Source organism: Xiphias gladius, chromosome 19 (genome assembly GCF_016859285.1).
Source record: "Xiphias gladius isolate SHS-SW01 ecotype Sanya breed wild chromosome 19, ASM1685928v1, whole genome shotgun sequence".
Lineage (NCBI taxonomy): Eukaryota > Metazoa > Chordata > Actinopteri > Istiophoriformes > Xiphiidae > Xiphias > Xiphias gladius.
The window spans coordinates 5,182,953-5,206,401 of record NC_053418.1 but is presented as its reverse complement, the minus strand read 5'-3'; the positions used below and the strand labels follow the sequence as shown (position 1 = coordinate 5,206,401).

The following is a 23,449-nucleotide window of genomic DNA, read 5'->3' as shown; positions in this document are numbered from 1 at the left end:
AGTTAAGCTGCTTTTATCCCAGATCTGCATGCGTTATTACAGTTTGACGTAGAAACAGGGCGTTTATTCACTAAAATTCACACGACCGAATGTGACTTTCCCCTTGAGCCGTTAAAACTGGGATCAGTATCTCCTAAAAGAAAGATGGTGCACCGCCTCTCACAGATATTTTACCTGAGCTGGGTCTATTTGTACTTCCAGGACTAAAACAGTTAAGAGATTCACTTTTGCAGTAAATTCACCAAAACTCCAGAAAGTACAGCCGACCGGGCTGTCGTAACACACACCCTCAGTAGCTAAGACGATACATTATACAACAACAAGAGCCTTATGATGCAACTGACTCTTAAGGCCTGAAATATACAGAACAATTCAGAAATAATAAATATAAATTTCAGATTAAAGTGCAGCTGAAACTTATCTCTTGAAACAGCCCACAATAGCTGTTCAGAGACTGCCGTGTATCAACAAAGAGTATAAACACTGACTTCCACCCGCAGCTGTGACTTTGGACTGTATTTAATGGCGATATTTCATAAATGCCCACACGTTAGTTTCTGTTTCTGAAAAGATGAGGGGGAAAGTGTAGTGCCTATGTTCATCTCTGTGTGTTCTTTGAGAAGATGTGCCCATGAACTGAGTAAGAAAAAAGGGATGACCAACTGGTCCAGTGAGCTAGCAGGTTGGTACAAAATCCTTTTTTTTTTTTTTTTTACTAGAAATGCCAGCAAGGTTTCACTTTAATTCAGTCCTTCTTATTTTTACAACTTGGTTTTGGCAAATATGCACACTACAAACTACCGTAAGTTATTATCGGAGTTAAACCTGCAATAACTGAGGTTTTTTGGCCACTTGAGGGCAGCAGAAAACAAGTTGTGAACACGACATTGACATATACCTTTTAAAGTGATATAATGAGCTTGTTAGCAAACAGTTGATTATGGAAATATTGGCTTTCATTTTGGAGTGTTGTTTCTAACCACCTGGCAAATGTATGCATTCACTCTTTTTTAGCTCTGTTTTGGTCTCCACCAACTCTTGAGGGAAACATCTGGCTCTTTAGCTTCTAAACGCTCCGCTGTGTTTACCAGCTGGTCTCTAAGTGTCTCTGTTTGCCATTTGGTGCTGAGCAGGTAGTGGACAGTAGGTTTCTTTGCAGCTTTTTTTTTTTTTTTGTGCTGAAAACAGTTTCCTTCTGTAGCTGAAAATGACGTGTTATGAAAGCCATGACAGTGAACCAGAACATTAAATTTACAAACTGGATTGCTAAACGCTGAGCTGAAACTCACTACAAAGCTCAGTAAAGCCGAGTGGAGGTGCAAATTTGAATGATAATTCTCTTTGGGATCATCACTACAAGTGGCCCCCGTCACATTGTCATTTGATACACTCTTAGTGTAAAATACATCATGAAAAATAATTCTTATCTAAGCTAGTTATCTAAGCAACTGTCAGATTCGCATTCAAATGTTGCTAAATCCAGACTGGTGCAAGGTAACAGCACCTTTTTCCACCTGACCCCGTCCACGTCAACTGAAATAACCAAAACTGCTTTGATTGTGGCAGAAATTGTGTGGACCCCATCACTCACCACTCAAATTTTTTTTTCAGGGCCTTTAAATTACCCTAAAGTACCGGACAAAACTGTCTTAACTGGTGAAGCTTTTTGGTAATTTGGCTGTAAAAGTCACGTATTTTTGATGCTGCTTGAAACTTTTCTTAATGATAAAGCATTATAACTATTTCTGTTGACAAAATAATCCAACCATAAGGAGTTCGCGCACCCAACTTCATCTGCTGAGGAGGATCATGTAATATGGTCGAAAGCTCCACAACAGGTATTGAGCGGATCTTGTGGTGAGATTATTTTGTCAACTGCTGTTACCAAGGTCAAGGATGAACTTTAAATCATGACTACTGCTTTTAAAGGACATACAAAGAAAAAAGAGGCTTTTCACAAAGTACTTCAGTGGTTTGGCCCACGTCTGAGTTGAAAATCTAGTTGAGTTCTAACTATTTCAATACAGTAAAGTAATCATTCGATGAGCCGCTGCTTCATACAAAGCTCTGATTCTCCAGGGAAACTGAATTTATGTCTACCGGCTACTAGTTTGAACTGAAGTCCCTTTGATGTCTCCCTCAACCAGATCCTACGCCGCTGTGTGCGTATGTGTGCGGGTCCATGAGCATGTGTGCGTGCGCACCCACCACCACGAAATCAGCAGAAAACAAAATAAGTCTCACACACATCAAAGAGACCCAGGAGGGAATATGATCCGTTTTCAGTCATGGTAAAACCACACTTCTCTCCCCGTACAGTTCTCCAATCATCCCTTACTCCAACCCCCATTCCTTGTATCTCTACTGCCACCCAACCACTGGGTGGCACATGTGGCAAAATGTTGCACTGTGTCAGCATGTCCTCTCACGCAAACCAAACATCCCCTCTTTGAGACCAGCGTGAGTGCCGTGGAGACCGGCTTTTCATTTGGGGATCTGGATGTTTGGGAATCGGTGCTGTGACGCATTGTTTTTCCTGCTCAGAGTGACGATCCGTGCCTGCAGTGGGAAGCAGTAAGGGAGCAATCAAATGGGAGGTTCGGGAATCAGAGAGAGCGATGGGGAGTTAGTGAGGGAGAAGAGTTGGGAGAGATGGAGAGGAGGTGACAGAGGAGATGAAAGATAATGAGAGAGGGTGACTGGATGTTGGTCATTTTCAAGTGTTGGTGAGAGATAAAAAATAAAAATAAAAATAAAAGCCTGTAAATTGAACTACAAGGTGACGTCAGTAAATGGTGAACTTCTTGGAGCCAAACTTTCTGCTTGGCAATTTCAGCAATTTGTGGTCAGTCCTGCCCACTTGCTATCGAGGGGAATTATGCATTTACTGATTTAAAAACAAGAACCAGACACAATTTCACCGACATACAAGTTCGATGTAATTTAGACTTTAAAGTCTAAAGCCCCAGAGTGGATTTTCACAGCACAAGTAAGAAGACAAATACGTATAAATGTATTACCATGTAAAATCAAAAGTAATAATAATATGAGTAAGTAGCAAGTGAAAAATGTAATAAGACAAGGTAAGATAAGATAAGATTTTATTAATCCCCGAGGGAAAATTCACAAGTGTAGTCTCATCTTAAATTAATTAAGATCTCTGTTGTTTATCATGCAACAGAGGCCCATAAAATGATTTATACGAATCCAACAAATTCCAAAGCTTTTCCTTTTTTTCAAGTAATTTTTAATCAAACGGAGTAGAGAATCAACTTTAATTATGAAACAGGAATATATGGTATATCCTCAGGTACTTTTTTCCCTCTGGAAAATGATGATAAAAGAAAAAGAGCTAGCCAACTAGTTCTGACTCACGCACTAACATATTATCACCTTGAAAAGTCGCCATGGCCAATGTCTTAGCAAACAGGTGCAGACCCAGATCAAGATTAACATTCATTTCAAACATCTGTTTCCTGAGCTGCTAAAGGCTCCAATACGTTAGCTGGCACTAACTTTAGCTGAGGGGGAACTGAGTCAGGTGACAGTTCTCTGTGGATTACTAATGTGAAGAAATACTGGGACATGAGACTTTAAGGGGAAAGTTTAATATTGTGCTCTTAAGTTGGAGGAATTTTAATGTTTTTTGAATGAACGCTTATTAATACACACTTTCAGATCTGAGAGTGGCATTGATCTTCTCATCTAACTCTCGGCGAGAGAACGACTGAGCGCATTTCCCGAAATACTCCCTCAACTTAAGAATGCAGTATAAAACTTTCCCCTTAAAACTGCGTGACCCAGTAGTTAAGTTAAACCTCTGGTGCATCTGCGTTTCCTGCCAGTTACAATAGAAACATTCCCCCTGTAATTTACGTTCGTGATACAAGTGGATATTTAGATAAGACAAACACAGAAACACACAGACACACACACACACACACACACAGACACTGTCCTTAGGGGTCGCCGTCTACTGTATCTCCTGTTTCCAGTCTTGTTTCCTCATCCACTTTCCCGCCATGTCGCCACCGGGCAAACCCCACTCGCTCTTTTTACTCTTTGATCACCGATGGGGACATCAGCCACTAACCTTTCTCTCTCTCTCTCTCCTTCTCTTTCTCTCTCTCCTTCTTTTGATAGATTGTGTTTCCCAGTTTTTTTCAGAATAGAGCCGACCCAAATATTGTTTCTACACTGCCCACAGCCCTGTCACTAGAATAGAAGATTTCAGCACCTGAGATTTATTTTTTCACTAATGGAAGCAAAGCGAGCTGCCACGTTTGTCCAAATCACCACTCTGTTTTCTTTTTTGCCTTGTTGCTTTGTGTGTGTGCGCGCGTGTGTGTGTGTGTGTGTGTGTGTGTGTGTGTGTGTGTGTGTGTGTGTGTGTGTGAATACGGATTCCATCCATCCATCCATCCAGTCTTTTGAGAACATGTTCACGCCTGTGTGAGTATATCAACATCATATCTCCCCTATCCTCCTCACTTCTCAGAACAGATTATGAGTGTTGGAGCTGACTGAAATGACTTTGAATTCTCCAAAGCCCCCTAACCTCTGGGAACATACCTGTTCTTGCAAGTCTCAAACGTACAGGTGCCTCATTTCAAAAGACTCTAGCCCTAGTCTCTTTTCTCTCCCTCACTCCTCTCCCTCTCTCATTTTCTCCCTCCCCCTCACGCTTGCAATTTTACCCCTTGACTGAACTAGGGGCCTATTGAAATACCTCCCCCTGGTTTGGTCTGCACTTCAAAGTCGACTTTCACCCTCGAGCCAGATTTGGGGTGGGGGGGGGGTGGGGGTCCGACCAGGAAAGGGCCCAGCCCCTGAATAGTTAGGTCTTCAAAGTCTGTAACATTTAGTTATGAGCTGTTTGAAAATTGGAGAACACTTTTCAAAAAGTGGTTGATTGATGCTATCGTTTGTCCACTGTAAAGTTGATACTGGAATTAAAAATGGCCTGACCAGAACTTCAGTCAGATAAAATGACTTTTATAAAGCACTGCTTAATGACCTTTTAGGATATGGAGCAGAGGAAGCCACATGTTTGTGTTATTTCTGTATGATATGTTCAGATTGTTTGGCTTCATCGTCATACGTGAGGCGAAATAGTATATTTTTTTCATGGAAGTGATACAATTGTTGGCACAAATCTGTAAACGTCATCATTAAAAGGGTAGATTTTATAGTTTTGGTTTAAGAGAAATATTATCAATAATGCATAGTAAAACTTTGACCCAAATAAAATTACTCAAGGTCCACTTATTGGCTTTTTCAGAAAATTCAACTGGATCCTATGGTCTTCATCAGCACAGAATTGTTAACATAACCTGGTTCTGCTTTTCAACTTAGAGAGAGGATCTTTTGCGTCATAAGCGACTTCTCTAACCAAGGATAGCCCAAATATAATGTTACTTTTTACCCATTTGTTTTATCCCCGAGGTTATTTTGTTAGTCTCCTCTTTAATTTGTACAAGGATAGCCCAAATATAATGTTACTTTTTACCCATTTGTTTTATCCCCGAGGTTATTTTGTCAGTCTCCTCTTTAATTTGTAGTCTTTGATTTCTATTAAATGTTCTCATTCAAAGCAAGCCTATGTAACTTCTACTGTACAACGACCACTGTGGCCATGAGTGACAAAAATGAGATAATGTTTTGTGCTATGTTATGCTAGCATGAGAGGAGAAGAGTATGTTGTCAGTGAATTGACTCAATAACAATTTCAGTAAAAACTGAACGTCATAATGAAGGGAGGATTTAGTGCAGGACTATTGTATTAGACTGCATTAGTTTTTAGCTAGGTGTACCTAATAAACTGCAAACTGGGTGTATCATCACCTTTTAAGCTCATGTGGTGGACGTGTTAGCAGGCACTTGCTTACTTACACATCCGGCGGTTGTGGAGCAAAATTAGCTTCCATTTGGAGTCGTGTAAAACAGTAAAGTTGCGAGCCGTACAACTACGATGAGCCGAAATTTGATATGAAGCTCTGTAAAGCCGCGGGGAGTTGCAGATTGATGATAATAGTTCTCTACGATCAACTCCTTTCGCATTATCATGGGGTTTTCACGCTGTCATCTCATACATTATAAATATATCGATTATAGCCATTTATAGCCACTTGAACTTCACATTATCAGGAGAGCTCATTTGTTTAGGAAGACACACCATGTATATATATATATATATATATATATATATATAATTTACATCATATTTTATTGTATATGATATTTTCAATGGTATTATTATAATAAGAGAACACTCATCATCCCACCCTAAGTGCTGGTATTTTCCCCTCCGTCCTCTCAACTTGAAATTCATTGCAGAACATTTCATGAGAGTTTTCCCACTGGGGTTTGTGCAGTGACATCATTGCAAACATGCAACATACTCTGAGCCGGCCGGAGTCAATAGTCATGGGGAAAGCATCTCCCACAATCTGGGGGTTGCGGGGCCCCCTAATTGCTTTATGTAATAATATGCTGCAGTGATGCGTTCCTCTGAGAGCCATGAATGTAAATGCCCCCCCCTCCTCATCATCTCCTTCCTTCATTAAAACATAGCGTCAGCACCATGCCAACAAAGGGACAATTCACAGAGGCTGGGAGCCCGGTTCATACACATAGTGCTGCGCTGAAGGACTGATCAAACACGTTCAAATGTTCCCTTTGGGTATTATTAGTAACCCCTGATCCGGTGTTTATTTCGTATTTATTTATTTATCCTGGCGAGTCAATTAAGGACAAATCCTTATTGACAGTGACAGGCTGGAACTGGGGTTTACCGAAACGATAAGTGTGACCCCGGTTATATGATAATGATGTATATGAAGCTGTAAAAGAGTGAGGTAGCTCAGGGATAAGCTGCACAGACACATGAGGACTTGGACACGGTAAACGACGCGACAGATAAGTTGGCTGAAGCAAATAGTACATTTTGATCTCCGGTTGAAAATGAGGAAAACATCCACCAACATAAATAAAAGACAGTTTTATTTTCGTACAAGTACACTGTCACGTTTAAGATGAAGTCCCCTCCTAAAAAAATAAACATCCATGTTGGGTCAAATTGGTTGGAAATCAGGAGTATATTACAAAAAACTTGAGTTTGCTAGGTTCAGGGCTGCCAGCTAACCGTTATTTTCCATTCTCCTCGTTAATTTGAGGATTATTTTCTCCAAAGATGATGAAAATAATGAAAATGACCATTAGAACTTGCTAAAGCCAAAGCGACGTCTTAAAATTGTTTGCTCTGCAGTCCAGACAATCACATAAATCACTGAAAAAGCAGCAACTCCTTAAAAAGCTAGGACTACGTAATGTTTTGTATCTTGATTTAAAACATTAGATTGATTGTTAAAATAGTGCAGAGAGGTTATTATTCTGCTGATTAAGTACTTGCTCAATTGCCTATTGTTCCGTTCTAGCTAGGTTTACACTCCAGAGTCAGAAGAGAGCGTCGGACTAGAAGAGAAAAGAAGAGAGGAAAGAGCTGTTGAGCTTTGTAATATCACATGGAACGTCTTAAATTAGCCAGTGAATCCCACTCGAGTTCCACTAGCAATAGAAACACCCACTGAAATCCCCCCGCTGAACAGCCCGTTGGAAGAGAGGGCACAGTGATGCACAGAGCCAGGGGCCGGCCATCATCACACCAAGTCATTCTCATCTTCAGCACTCCCTCAGCCTAAACAAGCCGACAGCTGATTCTTCTCAGGGTGGCCCGAGTTTAAACACTGGTGTGGAGGGCGACAGGAGCGTCAGGAGAGGATCCACAGCTGCTGTCGACTGAAAGCCACATACGGGGGGGGGGGGGTCAACAACTTGTCTGGAAAGAAAGCGAGGACGTAAAACATTTTTACAGGGGCCAAGTGGTAACCAAAAAGTAACCGTACTCACTTCAAATAATCTGAAAAGTTAGATTTTTTAACATTTAATCTAAGTTAATCAAACTACAAAGGTGGAGTTGCAGCTTTAAAAATCTGTCATGGATTGAAAACCTGCAGTAACCAGCAGAGGGCAGACTTGCAATAGAAGAGGAACAAGACCTTCTGTGGGTAATTGGCTGGTTGTAACTTGCTGCCCTAATGCATTTTGTGGTCCATTAGTAAACTGATGGAGTAAATGTAAGTTAATTTCATCATTAAGTTTACAGGCATTGTGCCTTTAAAGTCCCACCTTTTTTGGATTTGTTCCCGCATGATGTATCTGTATTTCACGTGTGTGTGCGTGTGTGTGTGTGTGTGTGTGTGTGTGTGTGTGTGAGACAGCGAGAGAAACAGAAACAGAGTGTTAGGTGTCACAAGACAGATATGGGACATGTGGTGTGGATCAGGATTCATAAAACAGAGTGACGTCCAATGTGATCTGTAAATTATTGTCATGCTGAAGGCGCTGAAGCGCTTCTCAATTTTTTCGGCATTGAATTGTTTTCCACCCTGCTTTTTTTTTTTTTTTTTTTTTTTTCCTAAACACATGTTGACCATCACGCTTTCTTCCAGAGGCGGCTGCATTCTTGACCTAAAAAGTCTTCACAGTTGGTTTTCATACTCACACTGCCACACAGCTGACAGCAAGATGAGACCTTGTTTTCTGGGCTTTTTTTCTTCTTCTTCTTCTTCTTCTTTTCTTTTTTTTTCCCCGACATCTATCACTGCGCAGAGCTCGCCCTTCATTTTGGGAGCTAAAAAACAAACAAAAACAAAACACCTGAGCGTTTTTCTTCGCAAGGGGCCAATTAGGTATAGAATTATTGCAAACGGGCTTTTTTCAATGGGCTGTCCTTCAACTTCACACATTGTTATGCTGTAACATTTTGAAAAATGTCCACTTTCTTTCTTTGAACTGAGAAGTTCTGCTCAACATTGTACTGTCACCTTAGTCCTGTAGCCTAAATTAAAGACAGTACAACTCATGGCACAGTTGCTCTGAGCCCTTTCCACGAACTGCTCAGTTGCACAAAGATTCACATCGTCTTCTTCTTCTTCTTTTTTTTTTTTTGGAAGGAATACGAAGGATAGTGTGTGTTTATCTGTCCTTTCGGCGTCGTTTCAGGACACAGTGTGCTTATTTGCAGACGCATAATGAACGGTCTCACACGCTTCAGGAGGAGGCAGGAGATGTTCTCCAGGAACTGGTCGGCATCGGATGTTTCACAATAAGACTTTTTATTCTGAACAGAGGATGGTTGAGAAATAACCGTCGTCCTCCTCTTCTTCTTCTTCTTCTTCTTCTTCTGCAGGAAATAACAGCAACGGTTGAGGATGGTTGAGAAATAACCGTCGTCGTCGTCCTCCTCCTCTTCTTCTTCTTCTGGAAAATAACACGGGTCGGTCGCGTCGCGTCGCGACGACATGGTGATACGCGCCTGCATTTTTTGGAGGGAGCCGAGCGAAGCGACGCGATGAATCGCGAGTTCGCTCGCTGTAATAACGTTTTCAATCCGGCCACTAATTTCACTTTCCGTGGATAGAAATGAGGCCGAATCACATTTAAACATCTTGCGGTTCGTAAAACGCCTGAAGTGATCTATGATTAGCGTCGCCGGGCCTGTCTTGATGACGACAGCTACTCTGGAGATCACGGGCGACGGTTTAATTGGAGATCCGTCCCGTCTGGGGACCTGATGCGGAGTTTAGGCGCCTCGAATCCACGCGCAGGACCAACCGGCTCCGGTCCGACGGCAGCGTTGCGGAGACGTTAGGTTTTGAAAGAGATTTAAAGGGGTTTTCCCTTCAATTTCTAAACACAGACGCGAAGACATGTAGATAGGTGAGATAGATTGCGCAGCGATATTGTCTAAGTTGATTTTCTTATCGGGAAACTTGAGTCTAATTTCTTTCATGTAAAAAAAACAAAAAACAAAAAAAACAACAACTTTACAAGGGTCTTTCAGACCGAGACGTTGAGTACACTGTCAACTGTAGGTGCGCAAATGGGAATGTGATTGAAAAATTAGCCCGGTTAAATCATGAAGCGTCCCGAGGAGGGTAGTGTTTGTTTTAAGGTGGTACGACAGCGAAAAAAAAAAAAAAAACGTGTCAAACTCAGGAAAGAAAAAAAAAAAAAAAAAAACACGCCATCGGGCAGCCGGGGTTTTTAAAAGTGGCTGAAAATGTGGTCCCCTGTTTCATTTTCGACAAAATAAAACTGAATTAACTCAACCTTAAACGCGTGACTTTTCAAACAACAAGCCCCCCCCCCCGCCGCCCCTTCCTCCTACCCCTCCTCCTCCTCCTCCTCCTCCTCCTCCTCCCCCTCCTCGTCCTCCCCCTCCTCCTCCTCCTCTCGCCGCTCAGCGAAGTCCGCAGTGCCTCCTTAACTGAGTGCTGGCACTTCAGAATGGGGAGTGCGAGAGGGAGAGGGGTCAGAAAGATTGGTGGGTGGGGATATAACCCTTTTGAGAGAGAGAGAGAGAGAGAGGGAGGGAGGGAGGGAGAGAGAGAAACTAAAAAAAAAAAAAATCACGTGTTTGGAGATCAAAGGAGATCCGCTTTGTAGAGGAGGAGGAGGAGGGGGGTGAGAAAGAAAGAGGGAGAGAGAGAGAGAGAGAGAGAAGGGGAGCGTTTGCAGGCAATGTAATTGACAAGGCTTTGCAGTGGTGAAATAAACACGCTTCAGCCCAGGCTCAGCTTTTATTGCACAATTCCGACTCTCTTCACGCGTCGCCCGTAGCGCGCACCGACCTGACTTCAATTACCTTGACCCGATTAATTAATCCGTGTGAAATTATGTCCCGATCGGCGCAGATCCAGCCGGCAAGATGATGATTTTACCGAGGGGAGGCTCAGATCGCGTACGCGACTCGGTGGTCCTGGTGATCGTGGTGGTCGCCGCTTCTCTCGGTGCCGTTTTCGCCAAGGACACTGCCTTTGTGGAAGTGGTTCTGTTCGAGTCCAGTCCCAATGGAGATTATACTACTTACACGACTGGCTTGCAAGGACGGTTCTCCAAAGCAGGAGCCACTATCAGCGCGGAGGGGGAGATCGTTCAAGTACGTGTAAAGTGTCTTTTTTTTTTTTTTTTTTTTTTCCTTACGGGGGAATGACAAGCGGCAGTCCCGAGTAGCACTACCGGGACCCGGGGTGTAATTTTTTTTACCAAGCCGCCCTTCCTAAAACTTTTTCCGAGGGGGGGGGCTGGGGGGGTTGACAAGAGTTGTATATGGTTTGTGTGTGTGCGTGTGTGTGTGTGTGTGTGTGTGTGTGTGTACACGTACGTACGTACGTATGTATATGCAGGCAGTGCGAGGATGGTACTAAGCTTGCGAGCATATGCGGTCACAAGATGGCTCCTATCTTGTGGAATTCATTCACAGGGAAAACATGCTCTTGCAGGTTATTTTGTTGATGTCTGGAGCTCGCTTCGAGCGCTCCTCGCCGTCCGTGGCCCCCGGTCCCGGAAAGCACGCTCGTGGGAACGGTTTCCTAACAAAAAAAAAAAAACAAAAACAAAAAAAAATTAAATAAATTAAAAAAGAAAAAGAGTTCCTAAATCGGCCGCCGCTTCCAAAGAGTCGGCAAACTTTTTAGCGAGCAGCCCTTGAGGGTTTTACAGGCGCGACAAGGCTGCGAGGCGACTCTCTGGGGCTGAGTTTTGACCGTTTGTCCGGTTCAGCGACGAGCTTTGGTCAGGACCCCTACTCTTAATTCCGAAAAGCTTATGTGTTTGTTTTTTTTATGGACCGGACGAGCGTGTAAAGTAACCCCCCCCCCCCCACACACAACACGTCCCGCCGCCCGTAGCCTGTTACTGCGAGGCCGTCATCGACACTGCCTTTGAAGTTGCACGGCTTTGGTTCAGGCTTACTTGCAACTATTTTAAGGCTTTGCAAAATAAACACGAAGAAGAATTGAGTAATTAGCCATCATGGAAGCATCCCCCCATCTTTTTTTATTTCCTGGCCCCAAATATGACAAGTGCACTTGGCCGGAGCTGGTTTTGCTTGGATAAACCATCCAACTATAATTGAGTAGAAGTCACTAAAATATGAAACTTTTCTTCAGTGCCAAGTGTTTATTTGAAGTTTTATAATTCTTGCTTAATCTACTTGGCCGCTGTTTGTAAGGCGGCGAATAGTTTGCGATCTAGTCATGTGCCAGAGATTTAATGTTTAATTTTTTATTTCCTGACCTCTGACATGTTCTCGGTGATTGAAATTTTGTGATGGAGAGACGACTGGAAGCCACTTGAACGTAGAGTACTTTTTGTATGGCCTGGATCCACCCTTTTGAGTAGGCATCCTTTTCACTGGGCTTTATTGCAGGCATTTTTTGAACAAATTTAAACTGTATCCATAACAGTCAACTGGGATGACGCTTGTGGTCGCCAGGAGGTGAAAGTTTAGGTGTCACTGCGCGAGCAAATGCTCACGAGCCCCCGCGCAAAGATGATGGTGGAGTCGGTGAAGAGAGAGTTGAGGGATGGGTTTGGGGCTGAGGGGGGGGGGGTTTATATGCTGCTAATACACATTTTTGTGTTCAATCAAGTTCATCGTTGCATCAAGTGTGTACTGGTGAGCGGCATCACAAGAAACCACAACTGTGTCGTCGTATTTTAGCCGCGCTCTACCATATCCAGTGGGTTGAGACAGTGATTCATTTGTTTTCCTCATTAATATGTGCCGGTACCGAATTTACGCAGGTAGCAGCATCCCCCCCTACCCCCATCCCCATCCATCCCTTGCCACCCTGCGACAATGGCTGTATCAGCCACACGGCAGCATCTTTTCAGCTCTCGACCGCATTTGTGTTTTCCTAAAATCTCTCACTTTGAAAGAAAGATGATATGCGGGGATCAAATTAGGGGATACTCAGCACAAAAATGGCCCCTGTTTATACACAGTGATGGCCATTTGGCGCCACTTGGTAACCACACAGAAATGTCGGACCTCAGCTTTACATCGAAAACCACATCTATTTAGGTTTGCTTTCTTTGCTAACATAGCTTTTGACCACTTAGAGGCAGCTTATATTTTGTCAGGCTGTAATGAGGGGCAGTTTGTCCAGCACAGTGTACTGTCTTGAATTTCTCACAGCATACGCTCCACGAGAGATTTATGAAAAGCTGAAACTGACAGTGAACGACAACCGTACAAGCTGAAAAGTGTAATTTTAAAATGGTATCGAATTCCCCACTTGCAAATTCTATACTTGTGAGATAACGTCGCAGTAACGTGTCGGGAAATTGCTGTGGTATTGTAATGGTTATAGTTTTACTGTGGAGCTGGGTTGAAGGTGAATATTTAGGTTCCCGTGCATTCAATTGTCCGCATTGACCTCTGCGACCATTACGCTTCTCTACTTTTTGCTTTAAAGGTTGGAGCCTTCTCATGTTCAGTGAATAGGGTGCTTCATTTGGTCTGCCTGAGGTTTATGGGGCCTTCTAATTCTCTCTTCCACTGTTTGGACAGAGCCCCGAGGGGTTTGCGTTACCTTGTGTGTACATTAGTGACCAGACCTCAGCAGGTACGGGTTCAAATAAAGGGGAAAGGGGGGGCTTGGCAATGTTCCTGAGCAAAGACCCAACCACGATCTCTCCTCATACACTCCCAACTCGCCTTTGCTAATTCCCTAAAGCTAACACCCGCTCAGCTCTGCCTGAAGAGTGCGAAAAGTGGCACACGCTGCCGGGGCCAAAAATAATAAATTAAGTTAATTTGCTTCTTGCTCTGCTGTAATAGGGGGGGGGGGGCATGGCAACGCAGACCTGGCCACAGTGCCAAACCCCAGGCTTCCCAAGCCAGTTCTCTGATTGCTCCAGTTTGACTCCGTAACAGTGAAATAATCAATGTGTCCTTAAATCATTCTGTCAAGAAATAAGACTGAGTGTGTATATCAACAGACATTTCCCTAGGACGACTTTAAGAGTGTACTTTCAGCAGCTGTTAACTCTGATTCTTGGCAGCCAGGGGACCGCAGGTTGTCCATTGTGCCAGATGGGGAATTGTTTTCACCTCTCGTCTCAGATTTAAATATTTCTTGATTAGACTATGATAATGAAAATTTCCTGGTAAAATTAAAAGGCAGCAGTGCTTTGGGCCCAAAGAAGTTATTTAGGTGGTGAACAACACGATGCTTTTCATTTCATATTTTACACAGCTAAAGGTGATGATGATACTCTTGCGATACCTTTTCACATATTGGCAGCAGGTTTGACTCGAGTTAATTCTGTTAAGCAGAGCCGTGATGGCGTGGCCAAATCATCCCCTGATTGAGTCACCCAGGTGTGAACGCGGACACCGCCCAGCGGCTTGGGTTGACAAAGCCGGCTGAGACTTAACGGCCTGAAAGCGCTCTGCCTCAAGATGAATAGATAATCCAATTTCAGGAAAAGCCTCACTGCGCAGTCAGTTCGGTCGGACTGTTCGTCATTGTGTTTTCCACATTAACATCGTTGTCGACAGCGCTCACCCAGCTCTCCTGATTAGAACGCGTCTGATGTGAAGGGAGACGCCATCTGCTGTTCATCAATCTCTATTATCTCTCAGACACCAAATCGTCTTTCCCGCAGTGAGATGAGCTGCGACGCACTGCACGAGCGCACATCTGCCTCTGATTTCCAGCGGGCCCATGCTGTCCGCGTGTGAGTGAGGAGCTGAGGCAGGGACGTGGCAGGGGCACCTTGAAGACCAGATGGAACTCATAGCGTCGTCCGCCAGAACCAGAGGGAACAGTGTGGCTTTTGCCTACTTCCTCTCTGAAATGGACGCAGAGCATCCCCCTGAATCCAGCGTCAGGAAGAAGAGGCTATAGTTTCCCCAACACCCACGAGCTGTTTCACCTTTGAACTTCATCGTGTGCATGAAGCGCGAGTAACTATAGCAGGGAGACTTCACAATGCGGTTCTTTGAAATTGGCATTTTTTTTTTTTTCTGACTGGATGTGCAGGGGGAAAGTGGTGGTTTCGAGCTAAGACAACGATGAGCTTAAATACTGGAGTTCCTACCTTGGAGCTGGCAGGAGTTGTGTCGCTCTGCATTTAGACTATAATGAGAGCTTTAGTGGTTTAGGGCATCCAGCGCGCTTTCTCACCACAGGCTGGAAACCCCAAGAGGCCATAATGGGCCGGTCCCAGACGGGAGGTGCCAGGGATTGGGCCACTCCCAGCGCCAAAGCAACAGTAGCAGTACACAAACGCTGGTTTAAAAGGTTAAAAGTGCTGCTCCCTACTTTTTTCCATTTATTGGCTTGGCGGTTGCAGCTGTATTTTAAGTGCTATCGTCTCTTAACCGCCACCCTGTTTCACTTTCATGTCCCAGCCAAAGTAATTTGAGGCTGCGTTTCTCCCCTTTTCGGAATAGAACAGACTAAACTGTTTTTCTCTTTCTCTTGCTTAACACCCCCCTCCCACACAAATGTTCTCACCCCCCACCACCAGCCTGCTCTTTTTGATGCGGCCAAAATTTGTCACGCGCTCTATTTTGCATGAGAATGACTTCAGATGATGATTACAACTATTTCTTAACTGGCATGCAGAGTTGAATTATCACTTCAGTCGTATCGTTGTTCCCTGGAAACCTTTTCCCCTTTTTTTTAAAAATATTATCCAGACAGTAATTAAAAAAGTGATGTCAACCAAGAAAATAGCTTCCTTTTGGATCTCGTAGTACTTGTCCAGACTTAATTTGCCAACACCAGAAGCCCCCGTTTCCTCTCCTGCCCCTGGCTCTTTTACTCTGTCTTCTCCCGTGTCTTTCTCGGGAGTGAGCCTCTCATTCCCGCTCACTGCACAGCTCCACCTGTAACAAGTGCATGTTGGTACTGGTGGCCCCAGTAGCTATGTTAGTTTCCACTGGGCTGAGTGGCTGAGCCGATCTTTGATGTTCCACTCCAAGAGAGATTAGCAGGCAGCGCTGGTGCTCACTGCTGCTCGCTCTCCAGTATCCAATCCTCTCCCAGGGGAACCATATTCTTCCATATTGTCTCTCTCCTCCTGATCTGCTATTGATTATGTGTCCGACCTCATTTGTATGAATGTCGCTTGTCTGCTTTCCTGCTTTGCACTCCAGCGATGAGGAAATGTTAATTCAGCTTTGCCTTGAGACTTTTCTATGATAAGTGCTGGGAAATGCACCATAGCAGAACGTCACACCTTGACAGGTGAAAAAGTGATTTATTTTTATTATTATTTTTTTTAATTAAATTTTTTAAAATTTGATTTGTTTTCTTTTTACATCGGCTCTCTTCACCCAGGTTATTTTTGAAGCATGTACGTATGTAAGGCAAAGATGAAGAAGGGCCTGGAGTGGGTATTTTCACGTTCTGAATAGCCCCGGGTGTATCTGTCTGTGTTTTGATGAAACAGCGCTGAAAGACCCAGTCCATCTCGTCAGCCCACATTTTTATCCACTGACACAGAGGGTCTGCAATACAAAGGCTAAGGGGTCGAGGGTTATGAAATGACAATGCTCGCAGTGGCTCATCCAGGCAGAGGCATGCTTTGTTGTTTGCCAGGAATGTGCTGACTAACCGTGGAAAGCCACAACGCCAGCCTCCCCTTTTGTACTTTTTTTGCCAATAGACTAGGAAGGTAGCTGCGCAGGGAGTCCATTTCCCTCTGAGCACTACACTGCATCTGCCTCCTTATCCTCCTACCTCTCAATATGCTTATATCCGTGTGCCCTCAGTCCTCTTACTACTCGCATTTGTTTTCATAAAAGGAGAGTGCTTATCACAGATCTGTCCCACTCACCCAAGTTCAAGAACACAGGGTTCAAAGTTCTTTCTTTTGTGGACATCATTACATAATTATCAGGCTCATATGTCTAGAAAACCATAATGTCGCTGTTAATGGGGATCCTGCCCTCTTGTCATTTTGATTCATGCTAATATGTTTTAGCCCTAGTTTCAGTGTTTCTGGTCATTGTTCAAGGAAGCCATTACTGGTTTTGTGCACATGATCACCCCTCGACCTAATGCATCATTTTATTGTTGTGACGGTTTTCCTGACAAGGCCTTCTGTCAGAAACCCTGCCATTTTTCTTCATTTTTTTTTTTTTCCTCCCCCTTTAGCTTTCTCTAATGGATTCCTACACAACCGTGGCAAAGGTCATTTACAGGGATGCCAGATGGGGACAAATCCGTTTCAGGTGGAAGCTCCAAACCCATCATGTTCATATACGCCCTTACCCTCCCATCCTAAACCAGTTTCTAGAGGCTCCTTGTGTGTGTCTGTGTGTGTGTGTCTGTGTTTGCGCGCGCGCACGCAGGTAGTTGTTCCAATAATGAGGAAAAAATCCAGGCTGCAACACAATGGGACCAGAGGTATGATGGATTGGGCTTGCTTGGTCAGATGAGAACAAGCTGGGTTATCTCTGGATTCTTTTTTCTGGCAGTGCTGCATGTCTTCTGGCTCCACAGTGAAGATATATGACTGCGTGTTCCCACCTCCTGCTCTTCCTGTTGCTAAAGATCCGCCCTAGATTTTTGAAATGAAAAATTGGCTTTCTTTTTATGTTGTCCCAGCATCATGGGTATACCGAAGATATTGGGGACACATGGTTTTCTGTTTTCTGTTTGCTATTCTCACAAAGTTGAATATATTTTGAAGGATAGCTAATTTTTTGCAGTATAGTTGCAACCAAGGAGCAGCTGAGTCACTTTTTTTGTAGTGGTAAGAGTAAACTCTTCGAAAAAAACGTACTGATTCAGCTCTTAAGACAACTCCTCAAATCCCAAAGGGTCAGGTATAACTTTTGCTTTTATGAATCAGCAAGTATCGTACATTCACGGACATACCATGCCAGTAAAAGCTCTATAGAACGGTCTAGGGCTTTGATAAAGCCTCCACAATTCCTCCTGTCCTTCCCCTGGACCCCCGTCGGCGGCTCAGGCCATGCTGCCTCCCTCTCCAGGGCCCTGGACCCTGAACAGGGAGGGGCCTGCGGGGCTGGGTGAATAGCTGCCGGGAGTCGTGCTGCGGGTGTAAACCACATGAATGTGCCGCCTGAGCAGATAGGATCAGGCGAGGCGGGGAGGCCTGGGAGGCCGCGACGCTCGGCGCAGCTCCACGCGCTAACATCAAAGGCAGTGCCGAAGGGGGTGGTAGAGGGGAGGAGGGAAGAGAGTGAGTGAGGGCTGGGCCAAACTCTTCAAAGGCCTCTCTGACTAATGCCGGCCCTGATATGCGGTGCTGCAGAACCCAATGATGATGTAATTGTAGACCTTCGAGCTAAATCCGCTCCCATACAAATAAAGGTGGAGGTTTTCCCTTGCACAAGCACGGTGAGAAAAATACTTTGAGTGTTTGGTTGAAGCCAGAGAGTTTAGAACACCTTGCAGGCGAAGGTGTTAGGTCACCTCCTGCTGATATGCTAATGTAAGGATCCTGGTGAAAAAAAAGTTTTATTTACACTTTTGATGGAGGACTTGGAACAGGAAACAGTTTTTATCTGATTTCAGCAGATATTTTAATCCACTGGGCGTTTCTAAAGTACACAACAGGTGGAACAGAGTTGACTCTGTTCTTTGTAAAGTTTATACAGGGCCTGCGTGCGTGCGTGCGTGTGTGTGTGTGTGTGTGTTAAGCACGGAGTGTGTACATGTACTTACCTTGTAATGTGTGTTAAACCAAGCATGACCACAGATCCTTTCAAAATGCCCTCATGATCATCAGTCTGATAACTCATTGACAGCTCCCATGACAGCTGAGATGCAGCGACTACAGGACAAGTATCTCTGTTGTTGAGAGCGCACAGCAATAACTCACTGTTGTTGATTCAGTTTGCCAAAGGTTATTTGCATGCCTCTGATTGAAGTTCTCTTTTCCTAGCCCCTTGTGTTTTCGATTGTGTTTCCCTTTGATGTTAAATTAGACATTAAAACAGCTGCACTTGTATTTATTTGGAGTTCATACGGAGGTCGGTCTTTTAACTCCTGCATCCTGGGTCAGACCTGGAAGTCAGGACTGCAGCGCAAAGCCTTTGTTGCTGCCTGTAAAGAAGAGGACTCCTTGTTTCCAGCTTGCAGACTGTAGCAATTCATGACTATCACAGGACCATCCAGCTTGATGAATGACTTAACAATTAAGCGTTTATCAGTAGTTCTTACATAACTTTACCGTCCAACTCATTGAATAACCCTCTAATCATTTTAGCACTATGTCTGTGACTCTGCAAGAAACATTCTACAGACTCTTCTGTTGGCAATTACTTTTAATTGCTTCAGTTAATATTTATTGCTTGATTTGAAGTCAGCTGGTAAAGTTGGTTTCATTTTTAGTCCCGTTTTTTTGTTCTAGCCTATATACTACAAGTAAGCCAGCCCTTTAAAAACATTTAATTAGGCTGCATCAAAACACTGGAAGCTGTTTCTGAAGCAGAGTCTTATCACTGGATGCACTGCAAAGCATCATGAACAAAAGAAATCTTAGCCGGCAGTTTTGATATGAATGCATTTACAATTATTTAGTGTGGTTAGTGAAAGAAGCAGGCAGGCCGACTCCTGTGGACTCTGCTTCATTCAGTTTGCAGGTGCACCGCAGCTCTGAGGTGCCGTTCTTAGGTGAAAAACTGCAACCGGATGACATGCTGTTGATGCTGTGCTTTCCAAACCTTGTAGCCACAAATACACACTGGGGGAGACTGTACGAAACATAGGAAAGCCGTGATGCAGGCTGTGTTGTCCTAATGTGGAACTATTTACAGAATCTAAATGGGATTTTCTTGACTAATGTTGAATTAGACCTTCTTTACCTTATTTTTGTCACTGTGCAGCTGTAATATAGGAAAATACAGACACTGGATTGGGACTCACTATATAAATGACTCAGACCCTGGACTGGGGGTAGAAAAAAAACTTATTCCGTGGAAAGAACACACCAGGGCATTTTTATTTAAACAAAGTGCAAATGGATTAGAGATATCTACACAATGTCTATAAAGACTGTGGTCAGTTAGGCAAATGGAAATGAAATTTTCCGTCATGCAAATTGTATAACCACTCTTGGAGCCCTGCTACCCCACCCACTCCCTTTCTCCAAACCCCCCTGGCTCAATATGAACCTGAGTGTATATGAAAAGGTCAGGACAATTACTCCTGGCCAGCTGTGTCCGTTTATGTCCCCTTGCAATCCATCTGTTCACCTCTCATTGCCCCTGCGTGTTGCTGTCAGAAAAAAATGTCATGGTATTTTTTTTTTTTTTTTTTTTCAGACTTAGATTACAGGTCACTAATATATGAGAAAAATGGGAAGGAACAATCCATTTTTTTTGTGTGAAACTCTGAACATCATTATTTGGGTCAATGCGTTTTCTCCAGCCCCCCCACGCTCTGTTTATCCAGATTTTTCCTACTGTCGTATGTCAATGTAAAAGCTGCCCTTGAAACTTCTGGCAGTTTTTAAAAAAGGCGCCAGTGAGATCTTGGCTATTCTTTGCTTGGCAGTGTCGGGGCAGTTTGTGCATACACAATTTGCGCGCTAATGATAACTTGTCCTTGGACATGTCAAAGAGTCTAGTTCCTCAGAATGCTGTTTTGAGAGAAATGAGCGATCCAGCGGGAGAAGATGGGAATGACGGGAAAAGAGGGGCCAATACAGCCTTTTGCTATTCCGTCTGCATCCCACAGGCATGTGACAAAGTCAAATTGTCACCCCTGGGGTGAAATGCATCCCGCAGGCATTTCGAAGTAAACACATCCCGGGGAATGTGGCTCTGAGATCTGGATAGTGACCTCACCAGTCGGTTGGAGGCAACGTTCCCTCTCATAGAACGGATGCAGGAGGATCTGTAACTCGTATTTTGTAGATTTATTTATCCAAAATATAAAGCTCAAATACATTCTCGAACTAAGCATTGTTAAAGGAATAGGTCGACATTTTTTGAAATGAGCCTATTGACTCTCGTGCCCAGAGTTGGATGGGAAGTTAGATGAGAAGATCAATACCACTCTCATATCTGCTCATTAAATATGAAGCTACAGCCATCAGTTGGTTAGCTTAGCATAAATGCTGAGCACCACAGGTTCATATAAAAAAATGCCTGATTGATGTTTAATTGGCTCATGTAAGCTTTTTATATTTGATAAACCAACAGTTTGGTATGTATTTCCTCCAAAAAAAAATCTTTGGTACAGTGGATATGATGTGTTTTGCATTTTGCAACTCTAGCAACATCAGTCGGTTTGGAACCAGCTGAAGTGGCTGTTAGCCGAAGCATCCATAGTAACCATGGCTGAGCAGATAAATACTGTACAGAAGCTTCCTCCACAGACATTGCATGGAAGGGCTCCGCAATCCCAACCGCACATGACGCAGGTATGAGTTCCAGTAAATCGTTTTCCAGTGAAATGACATACTGCAGTTCTGTAGTGTTGACACACCATTGAGCGCACGGAGCTAAAATGGCTGCAGGCACCACGCTTTTCCGTTAGGGTACAATAGTCTGCTAATCTTGATGGCAGCTTCAGTACAACAATATTTCAAATCCGACCTGACAAAACGTGACGATCTTATCAAGTATCAGAGGAGAGGTGTAAAATTTTAACGATCTGGATCCGCTATCAGTAATCAAAACCCATCTGAGGAACCTGAAAATGTTGTACTTCCTAACAGATGAGTCTGTCCATTTGCTGTAAAAGGCTTCCAGTAAAAATCTGCAGTAGAGCTGCCCAGAAAGGCTTTTATTTGGGTTTTCCATTAATGGCTTAGCACTCCGCTGAGGTTTTCTATAGCACTGCTACCAAAATGCTGACGGGAGGCCAGTGCCAATTTTACCGTAACTAATCTCGCCTGTTGTGACCATTTCTAAATTTTTGTGATTTGATTTTACACTAGCCCATCCTTTTTGCCTAACTTTTGACCCACTTCCTATTGGCAGCCACATGTCACTTATTTTGGTCAGCTTTTCTGCAGCATCGCCCCAAGCTAAACTCATGGACAGGGGATTTGGTGAGCTACTGATGCATACATTCGTCATAATTATTGTTTTGCAAAACCTGGAGTTACAATTGCCCAGGCAATGGGAAAGCTTCAGAATTCAAATTAGAGTGTAGGATCGTGCTTTAAAGTTGTGGAGAACGGCTGTTTTGTGTTATTGCATCCCAGTAAAATCAATCGTTTTGCAGTCCACCCCCTATTGGTTGGTCTTGGTTGTGCATGTATGAAAAAAGCTTGAGTTGGCATGGTGCATCTGTTTTCTCCTGAGTTGAGGCGGCATGGGAGAAAAGGTGAGGGGAAAATACCCTGAGTATACACTGTGTTCTCTTCGCAGTCATGAAAAGCAGAAAGCATTTCAGTACATCTTAAAGCAAATTCCCTTATAAATGCATCGCAGTGAAGCACAAAACAGTGAATGCAAGTACATTTCTTTCTCTCGTCATTCCGTCCCTCCCTTTCATAAGTTCTGTCTCGCTGTTTTCGGCCCTCCTTCTCTCTCTCTGTCTTCTCTCACTCTGTTTAGCAGGGGGGGGGGGGGGGGATTGGTGGGGGGGGGGTGGTATAAATGTGAGACCACACATGCTGTGTCAATGTTTGCCGGAATAATTAGAGACAATGTGGGCCAATAACGGGAGGAGTGCAGTAACCTGAACTCACTTTGTTCTGCCCCGGCTGCAACACAAAAGCCATTCACAGATGCACAGATCCTAGGGCTCAGAGCAGGAGCAACTGCACTTTTAGCCGACACAGTGCGCAGCTCCGAGGATCCGCAGTAAAATGGATTGGTTTCTATGGAACCTGTCTGCTCTCACTTTGCCGTGTTGTCTCAGCTCAGAGAGATGCTGATGTCACTCTAAAGGCCTTTTTAAGCACCGCCTGTACGTCCCCGCTGCCACCCCGAAAAAAACACCCCTACCCCTTGTCACCCTCCAAAGTCGACCCAACACATGGCCCTGGCTTTGAGGGCCCTCTTTAACTAGAGGATATCCGGCTGGTCGGTATGCAAAGAGCCTGTGGATTCCTGACATGAGTGCTAGAGCTGGACTCAGAGGTGACTTTCAGCGTAGACAGACAACTGTTGGATTAGCAGGACACTTTGCGTTGACCGTGAGCCAATAGGAGGAAGCCTGGCCAGGAACAGGGCGTACTTGGTCAAATGCAGGCTAATAGATTCTTTTGAGCTATATATATTAGATTACATTTTAAGTAATCCAGTGCTGCTTGTGTCCAGCATGACTTGAAGTAAGCACAGCAGAGTAGAAAGCTTGATGTTTTTTTTTTTCTAAATTTATTTATTTATTTTTTCCAAAACAGACTAGTTCTTCCAAAAATAATATGCAAAAAGGAAAATGAAGTAAGAAAAATGCGACCTTTACACAGAGCTGGCAGTGATTTTTATGCTTCATCATAACACTGAAATATTATCTCTAGCATGGGAAGGACAGAAATGCGATTATATGCCGAAAGATCCCCAAACAATTCATGCTAAGTGTTGCCTAAGCCGCGGGTGTTTCCCCCGTCTGTAGCAGAGTGACCCTCTGCTGTGCTCACACCCCTGGGTGGA

The 23,449-nt window shown here is 43.9% G+C and overlaps 1 protein-coding gene and 1 long non-coding RNA gene across 4 annotated transcripts in view; one reads left to right on the top strand and one right to left on the bottom strand.

The window, feature by feature from the left end:
• Positions 1 to 7,033: 7,033 nt before the first annotated feature.
• On the bottom strand, positions 7,034 to 9,248 carry LOC120805558. Its single transcript, XR_005709569.1, has 3 exons — positions 8,886 to 9,248; positions 8,564 to 8,692; positions 7,034 to 7,837 (listed from the first exon to the last, which is right to left on the bottom strand). It is a non-coding gene; the product is annotated as an uncharacterized LOC120805558 (long non-coding RNA).
• A 1,324-nt stretch (positions 9,249 to 10,572) lies between these two features.
• znrf3 (zinc and ring finger 3) overlaps positions 10,573 to 23,449 on the top strand; it is a 68,295-nt gene continuing 55,418 nt past the window's right edge. For all 3 annotated transcript variants that reach the window (XM_040155728.1, XM_040155727.1, XM_040155726.1), the window contains exon 1: positions 10,573 to 11,002. In XM_040155728.1, the coding sequence (XP_040011662.1) occupies positions 10,772 to 11,002 (231 nt within the window). In that variant the 5' untranslated portion in view covers positions 10,573 to 10,771. The remainder of the gene's footprint in view (positions 11,003 to 23,449) is intronic.